This window comes from Mandrillus leucophaeus, unplaced genomic scaffold (genome assembly GCF_000951045.1).
Source record: "Mandrillus leucophaeus isolate KB7577 unplaced genomic scaffold, Mleu.le_1.0 Scaffold479, whole genome shotgun sequence".
NCBI classification, from domain to species: domain Eukaryota; kingdom Metazoa; phylum Chordata; class Mammalia; order Primates; family Cercopithecidae; genus Mandrillus; species Mandrillus leucophaeus.
Genome location: NW_012105131.1, coordinates 208,273 through 216,907, shown reverse-complemented (window position 1 = coordinate 216,907; position 8,635 = coordinate 208,273). Strand labels below are relative to the sequence as shown.

The 8,635-nt window shown below is 49.7% G+C and overlaps 1 protein-coding gene across 4 annotated transcripts in view; it reads left to right on the top strand.

Annotated features, from left to right (window-relative positions):
- Positions 1 to 7,262, top strand: part of RFC2 (replication factor C (activator 1) 2, 40kDa) — a 23,311-nt gene extending 16,049 nt beyond the window's left edge. For 3 of the 4 annotated variants that reach the window (XM_011995227.1, XM_011995226.1, XM_011995224.1), the window contains 4 exons: positions 185 to 250; positions 1,721 to 1,801; positions 3,500 to 3,613; positions 6,713 to 7,262. In XM_011995227.1, coding sequence (XP_011850617.1) covers positions 185 to 250; positions 1,721 to 1,801; positions 3,500 to 3,613; positions 6,713 to 6,823 — 372 coding nt within the window. In that variant the 3' untranslated portion in view covers positions 6,824 to 7,262. Of the gene's footprint in view, positions 1 to 184; positions 251 to 1,720; positions 1,802 to 3,499; positions 3,618 to 6,712 lie in introns of all 4 variants that reach the window. The other variant, XM_011995223.1, reaches the window with a different exon arrangement.
- The last annotated feature ends 1,373 nt before the right edge of the window (positions 7,263 to 8,635 follow it).

Sequence of the window (8,635 nt, the reverse complement as noted above, 5' to 3'; positions counted from 1 at the left end):
CACATGCCTGTAATCCCAGCTACTCGGGAGGCTGAGGCAGGAGAATCGCTTGAACCCGGGAGGCGGAGGTTGCGGTGAGCCGAGATCGCGCCTTTGCACTCCAGCCTGGGCAAAAAGAGCAAAACTCTGTCTCAAAAAAAAAAAAAAAAAAAAATCATCCTGACATGTGTTTGCTCCTGAACAGGCGCTGAACAACCTGCAGTCCACCTTCTCAGGATTTGGCTTCATTAACAGTGAGAACGTGTTCAAGGTACAAGCGCTGGTGTGGGTGGTACCGTCAGCAGAAGCCATGCTTCCCTACGGGGGCCAGCGGGGCTGAGGGGCTGGGCTGGCAGCAGGGACAGACACCTGGCTGCTCTCGTGAGTGCCGGGGAGCCCACCCTGCTTCTGTCTGTCCTCTCCCTGTTGCTGCTTTTGCTGCACAAGTTGGAGAGTTTCAGGGGACCTGGAATGTCACTTGTGTGTGGTAGGTGAGGGGGGACCACTGATGCGTCCGACTCAGGGCCAAGCAATTTCTGACACGTCTTATTTGATCCCAGCGACTTCACTGCACAGCGGTTCTTACCATCACATTGTGAGTGATGACGTGGGACCCCCTGGTCCCTAAAGGGCAGGCAGGAGCGCTGTGCTATTCCCCAGCAGCCTTCAGACCCCACACCCTGGGTTTTTTCTGCAATGCCATACCCTTCTCCCCACTTCTGCCCCTGGAGGGTGGGTAGCAACCCTCAAAGCTAGGCCGAGGAAAAGGGCTCTCACTTACTCTCCCATGTCGGCAAAACATTTTTCTCTTGGGAATTCTTTTGAAAACTGCTTCCACATCCTGATAACTCAGCATCTAAATGCCATTTGGGAGACTCATTTCCTCCTTATTTGGGTAGAAACTGGGAAGGGCTGTCCAGGCTTTCAGTCTATAGCTCTTTCTTACCAGGTTTGTGGACAACAGACAAGCTATTTTTGAAGCATCTGGGTAGACCTGGGCAGTGAACCCATTTTCGAGGCCACTTAGGAAAGGGAGGCCCGCTCAGAAACAGTGGTGATGGTTTGGGCCCTGTTTTGTCTTGGAGGGTCACTGAGGGCTCAGGAAACCATGGCTTCTACTGGGAAAAGGCAAGGGCAGGTGTGGGTGGCCTCTGGAGCCATCAGGAGACTTTCATTCGGAAGATTTAGGGGTCGACATTGCACCGGAGGCAGAGCCTCGTGCCAGTGCGGGGAATGCTGCAGGGAGGAACGAGTCCCCAGCACCATCCACCCGCCTGCTGGAGCAGCGGGACCCCTCCTTTAGGGTGTCAGGCTGAGGCTGGGGGACCCTTTGCAGGGAAGGCCAGTTCCTACTCCGGGCTGGAGATGGGAATTGGCCCAAAGGACCTCCCAGTTCTAAAGTGAATTCCAAGTGGTTCTGGGCAAATGGCTCCCCAAGTGATCTAAGACAGGTGGCTGGTGGCTTTAAAGCTGTCCCTGAGTGAGCATCCTTCACAGGCCTTGGTTGCTCTCTTGTTCATCTGTCTTGTGTTTGGAACATTTATCTTCCTGGTGCTGGAAGCACTTCTCTTTGGTGGTGAGAGGGGCATTCCCCAAACTCATTCTGGTTGCTGGAGAATTTGATGATAACAACAGGTTGAGTAGTTTTACCCATAGATTGCCCGGAAATTGGTCTGTTGGGGCCTCCCCGGTCACACTGTCCCTTCCAGCCCCTGACCACCTTTCCTTTCCCTTTGGCCAGGTCTGTGATGAGCCCCACCCACTGCTGGTGAAAGAGATGATCCAGCACTGTGTGAATGCCAACATCGACGAAGCCTACAAGGTTGGCCTCCTTCCCCACGTCCTGGCAGAGGAACCACTCACTTCTTGGGCAGAGGAGAGAGGGAGCCCTTCTAGTGCCAGGGACGTTATACACATCACTCCATTAATTCTTGAAATCTTACTTGGGAGGCTGAGGCAAGAGGATTTCTTGAGCCCTGCAGGTCAAGGCTGCAGTGAGCTTTGCTTGCGCCACTGCACCCCAGCCTGGGTGACAGAGTGAGACCCTGTGTCAGAAAAAAAAAAATTATTAATATCATGCTATGTGTTAATCTGTCTAGGAGCTGGGAAAAAAAAAATCGTACCAGGAGTTGGGTGCACTTTACTGATGAGAAAACTGATTCAGAGAGGCTGAATTCCTTGTCCTAAATCTCTGTGTTTATTTCTTATTTCTTATTTTTTTAGAAACAGGGTCTTACTCTGTTGCCCAGGTTAGAATGCAGTGGTGCAGTCACAGCTCATTATAGCCTCAACCTCTCAGGCTCAGGCGATCCTCCCACCTCAGCCTCCCAAGTTGCTGGGACTAGAGGCACACGTCACTATACCCAGCCCTAAGTCATACGGTTTAAAAGCAGTAGAACTAGAATTCAAAATGGTGTTTTTCTCCTGTAATTATATCCTCTGCAAGAGAAACTTGTCAGCCGAAGTCAGGAGGAAAGACCAGCCTAGCTCCTTCTCCAGGGAAGCCATCTTGTCTCCGGTTAAGGGAGGTGTCCCCATCCATTCTCATAGGCACAGGCATTCTGGGACCCAGCAGCCCCCAGCCAGCCAGGGGAGGAGGGAGCAGGAAGATTCTACCCTGACAATAGGACTGGGTGCTGTGAGCAGATTCCAGCAGGTGTGGCTGGGGCTCAGGTGACCTCAAGCCACGTGGGTGTGGTGTGGTTGGTGTGGTCCAAGGTCATTGATCCAATCATAGTTTCCCTCTGCCTACCGCCTAACAAACTAGGCTGGAAGTTGACTGGGTTTAGGGCAGAGTTGCACCTAATGTGAAACCGGAGTGCAAGGCGGGGAGACTGAGCAGAGACTCAGGCCCAGGTCCCTGAATGGACCTGAAGAAAGCCTTCAGATTTGTGGGCACAGAGCTTCTCTGCCCCCCTGAATTCACCCCAAGATGCCAAAGCAAAGGCAAAAAAGTCCCTGCAGCCTGGGCGGGGCAGGTAGGTGGGAAGCAGAGGCTGGGATTACCCGTCAGGGTGTGCTCCGGGCCCGTCCTGCAGAGGTTGCATTGGGACTGCAGCTGGGCGAAGCTAGCAGATGAATGGTCTGCTTTTTCCACTCTGCTGTACCTCGTCATCAGATTAATAAAGCATTTTAAGAGCTCCGGATCAAGAGATTACATGGGTGTGGTAGTATACCGTTTTGCAACACAGCTTAAAACATTTGCAATAGGCTGGGCTCAGTGGCTCCTGCCTGTAATCCCAGCACTTTTGGAGACCAAGACAGGAGGATTGCTTGAGGCCGGGAACTTGAGACCAGCCTGGGCAACATAGCAAGACTCCATGTTTATATTACTGAAAAAAAAATATTTAAGCAAAACAAAAATACATTTGCAATGTCATCTCTCTATCTGCCATGAAAATCAGTTAAGGTAACCCCATGTGACCTGAAGGGTGGGCCCCACCAGCTGGGATGAGTCTCAAAATCACATGGCTTCTTACAGTTTAAAGTGTTAAGCAGCCTTTCTGTCTCCTTTGTCTAGATTCTTGCTCATCTGTGGCATCTGGGTTACTCACCAGAAGATATCATTGGCAACATCTTTCGAGTGTGTAAAACTTTCCAAATGGCAGAATATCTGAAACTGGAGTTTATCAAGGTCAGTGAGAGTGTAGAAGTGCCTCTGTCCTCAAGAGTGTGGGCCATAGTGGCTGGGTGCCGTGGCCCACACCTGTAATCCCAGCACTTTGGGAGGCCAAGGCGGGCAGATCACCTGAGGTCAGGAGTTCGAGACCAGCCTGGCCAACGTGGTGAAACCCCCCTCTACTAAAAATACAAAAATTAGCTGGATGCAGTGGCAGGTGCCTGTAATCCCAGTTACTTGGGAGGCTGAGGGAGGAGGATCGCTTGAACTTGGAAGGTTGCAGTGAGCCAAGATCGCACCACTGCAGTCCAGCCTGGGCAGCAGAGCAAGACCGTCTCATAACAAAATAGAAGACTGTGGGCCCTGGCTTCGCTTTCTCTTTTTGCTCACAGGCCTGGCACCTAGAAGGCGCTCAGTGTTTCCCAGATGCAGCGGGAGGGAGGGAGGGTGTGTCTTAGTCCCTTTGAGTTACTATAAAGGAATACCAGAGACTGGGTCATGTAGAAAGAAAAGAGGTTGATTTGGCTCACAGTTCTACAGGCTGTACGTGTAGCGTGATGCCAGCATCTGCCTCTAGGGAGGGGTTCAGGCTGCTTCCGCTCATGTTGGAAGGGGAAGGGAGAGCCTGTGCGTGCAGAGATCAGCTGTCGAGAGAGCGGAGGGAGGTGCCAGACCCATTTGAACAGCCAGCTCTCCAGGGGTCTAATTGATCCAGAACTCACTACCTTGGGGCGGGCATCAAGCCATTCACGTGGGATCTTCCTCGTGACCCGAACATCCCCACATTGGCGATCAAATTCCAAATGAGATTGGGAGGGGCAGATGTCCAAACTCGATCAACGTGGCTGATTGTCCTGAGGACCAAGTTTGTTTCACACAGTCCTGATTTTCTTCATTCAGGGTTCTCTTGTCTATTGATTGATTGATTGATTTTCAAGGTCAGATTAATTGAGGTTTAATTTACATAGAATAAAATTCAGCCTATTAGGTACAGGACACACGCAGTCAGTCACGCAAACACCATCACCATCAGGATGCAGAATCTGTCATCCCAGAACAACTCACATGTCCCTTTGAAGCCAGCCCCCTCCCTGACTACCACTTGGAGACTACTGATATAGTTTCTGTTTGGGGGATACAGTTTTCCAGAATATCATAAATGGAATCATGTAGAACTTAGCCTTGTGAGTCTGGCTTCTTTCTTTCACTATAGCAGAAATGCCTTTCAGATGTGTCCACGTTGGTACTTCCATCCATGCGTCAGTCCGTTGTATCACTGAGAAGTAATCCATCGTGTGCACGTACCACAGTTTGCTCATCTGTGCATCAGCTGGAGGACATTTGGGTTTACAGATTGTGGTGACTGTGAATAAAGCCAGTGTAAACATTTGCATATATGGATTAGTGTGAATGCAAATGTTAAGTTTTTCTTTTTCCCAAGTAAGTTCCCAGGATTGCCTGGGAAAATGATAAGTGTATGTTTCACTCCATAAGGAACTGCTGAACGGTTTTCCAAAGTGACTGCAGTACGTGCATTCCCAGCAGCATTCCAGAGGATGCTCAACCTAGGCGCCACGCGGAGTGCTCAGTTTGGTTTTTAAGCTGTTCTGATAGGTGTGTAATGACCGGATGCAGTGGCTCATGCCTGTAATCCCAGCTACTCATGAGGCTGAGGGAGGAGGATCGCTGGAACCCGGGAGGTGGACGTTGCAGTGAGCTGAGATCACACCACTGCACTCCAGCTTGGGCAACAAGAGTGAGACTCCTTCTCAAAAAAAATAAAATAAAATAATTAACAACCACCACCAAATAACCTAATAGGCATGTGATGAGGTCTCATTGTGGCTTTAATTTGCATTTCCCTAATTAATATGCTGAGCATTTAATCATGTGCTTATTTGCCTTCCAGAATCTTCTTTGATGAAGCATCTATTCATATGTACCCATTTTTTAAAGTTTTTACGTTTTTTATATTTTTGGTAGAGACGGGGTGTCCCGTGTTGCCGAGGCTGGTCTTGAACTGCCAGGCTCAAGTGATCCTCCCTCCTCGGCCTCCCAAAGTGTTGGAATTAAGGGTGTGAGCCACTGCACCTGGCCTGCATTTTTTATGTTTTTGAGAGACAGGGTCTTGCTCTGTCACCCAGGCTGGAGTGCAGTGGTGCAATCATAGTTCACTGCAGCCTCAACCTTCCAGGCTCAAGCAGTCCTCCCACTTCAGGCTCCCAAGTAGCTGGGACTACAGGCGTGTGCCACTACGCTTAGATCGTTTTTATTTTCTTTTTTTTTTTGTAGAGTTTGGGTGTTGCTGTGTTGTCCAGGCTGATCTCCAACCCTGGGCTAGTGATCCTCCTGCCTTAGCCTCCCAGAGTGCTGGGATTACAGGTGTGAGCTACTGCTCCAGGTCTAAATCTACCCACTTTTTAATTGGGTTGTTTGTTTTTTATTACTGAATTTATTTATTTACTTATTTATTTTTGAGATGGAGTCGTGCTCTGTCGCCCAGGCTGGAGTTCAGTGGTGCTATCTCGGCTCACTGCAACCTCCGCCTCTCAGGTTCAAGTGATTCTCCTGCCTCAGCCTCCTGAGTAGCTGGAATTACAGGCATGCGCCACCATGCCTGGCTGATTTTTGTATTTTTAGTAGAGATGGGGTTTCACCATGTTGATCAGGCTGATCTCAACTCCTGGCCTCGTGATCCACCCACCTTGGCCTCCCAGAGTGCTGGGATTACAGTCACGAGCCACCGCACCCGGCCTTTATTACTGAATTTTTGAGAATTCTTTATAGTCTGGATGCAAGTTCTTTATCAGATATATTAATATTTTCCTCTAGCCTGGCTTTCCGTGCTGCCCCCCCGCCCCGCCCACCCATTTTCTTGACAGTATCTTTGAAAGAACTGTCAGCATCCTTTTAAGAAATAAATTGAACTTTAGGTAAACATAATCTATCGCATCTTAGCATTCATTTTCCAGCTGGAGTTGGAATTCCTCATGCTGATTTTGAACAAACCATTAGTTCAGTTTGTTTCTGTTTTTATTTTTATTTTTTCAGTTCAGATTTTAAAAAAGAACTCCCCCACTTACTAACCAGATTTGAATTTGGTTTGTTTTTCAGGAAATTGGATACACTCACATGAAAATAGCAGAAGGAGTGAACTCCCTTTTGCAGATGGCAGGCCTCCTGGCCAGGCTGTGTCAGAAGACAATGGCCCCGGTGGCCAGTTAGAGCAGAGACTTCGCTGACTGACTTACAGGAGCCCTATCCTGAGGTACAGGAGCTGTGGCTTTCTGATGGGGGAAAATGCCGCCTTAGGCTGGAGCCAGCATGACTGCCGTTTAAACTCCAGTGGCTGGCCAGGTGCGGTGGCTCACACCTGTAGTTCCAGCACTTTGGGAGACCGAGGCAGGTGGATCACCTGAGGTCAGGAGTTCGATACCAGCCTGGCCAACATGGGGAAACACTGTCTCTACTAAAAATATAAAACTTAGCTGGGTGTGGTGGCAGGCACCAGCTACTTGGGAGGCTGTGGCAGGAGAATCGCTTGAACCCAGGAGGTGGAGGTTGCAGTGAGCCAAGATCATACCATTGCACTCCAGCCTGGGTGACACAGAGAGACTGTGTCTGGGGGGGTAAAAAAAATTAAATAAATAAACTCCTGTGGCTTTCATGATTGCTTCTGGGACATCTGTGCTTCACGAGTGTTTGCGTTCAGCCTCCGCCCCACTGATGTGGTACGGGGTGGAAAGGCGCAGAGGAGCTGAGGGTGGTCTCTGATCTGTGTGTGGGTTGACATTTTAGCTAATAAAGCCTTGCAGTGTTTGTTGGCAATAAGGTGACCACGTGAAGCCTCGAGGAAAACCAGCTTCCTGTCTCTACTGGCCTTGGCAGCCTACAAGTAGAAAAGGCGATTAGATAGTAGGCCCACAAGCTCATCTCGGTTCTTCTAGAAGCCTGAAGGGGCCACTTCCCCAGGGTGAGGGCAGGGTTTGCTGTCATTTCCTATTTAGACTGACTTCTCAGAATGGCCAGGTGGCGAGCCTCTCAGAGAGGGCCGCAGAGTGGAGAGACGCAGCCCAGCCCTCAGGAAAACACCGTGACGCCCTTCCTGTGTTCTAGACCATACTCTTTGTGCTTGCCTTTGTGCTTGCTTTAGAATTCCCCGGGGAATTTCCTACTAATTTGTAGAATTGCCTTTTTTTTTTTTGTGAGATGCTATTTTGTTTCCGGTTTTTTTTATTTATTTACTTTATTTTTAAGATAGGGTCTTGCTCTGTTGCCCAGGCTAGAGTGTAGTGGGCCAATCCTGGCTCACTGCAGCCTCAACCTCCTGGGCTTAAGTGATCCTCCTACCTCAGCCTCCCAAGTAGCTGGGACTATAAGCATGCACCATGATGCCCAGCTAATTTTTAAATTTTTTGTGGAAATGGGGTCTCGCTCTATTGCTGGGACTGATCTCAAACTCCTGTCCTCAAGTGATCCTCCCACCTCAGCCTTCCGAGTAGCTGGGACTACAGGCATGCATCACGATGCTCAGCTAATTTTTAATTTTTTGTAGAAATAGGGTCTTGCTATATTGCTGGGACTGGTCACAAACTCCTGGTCTCAAGTAATCCTCCCACCTCAGCCTCCCAAAGTGCTGGCATTACAGGTGTTAGCCACCATACCTGGCTCATTTGGGGACAGTGGCTCACGCCTGTAATCCCAGCACTTTGGGAGGCCAAGGCCGGTGGATCACATGAGATCGGGGTTCAAGGCCAGCCTGGCCAACACAGAGAAATCCCGTCTCTACTAAAACACAAAATTACCTGGGCATGGTGGTACATGCCTGTAATCCCAGCTACTCAGGAGGCTGAGGCAGGAGAATTGTTTGAACCCAGGAGGCAGAGATTGTAGTGAGGCAAGATAGTGCCACTGCACTCCAGCCTGGGCAACAGAGCGAGAGTCTTACAAAAACAAGGAAGAGAAGCTTGTCCCTGAGGTTGTGCAGTCAGGACTTCAGGGTGTGAAGTAACACGCGGGCAGCAGTTGGGTTCTAGA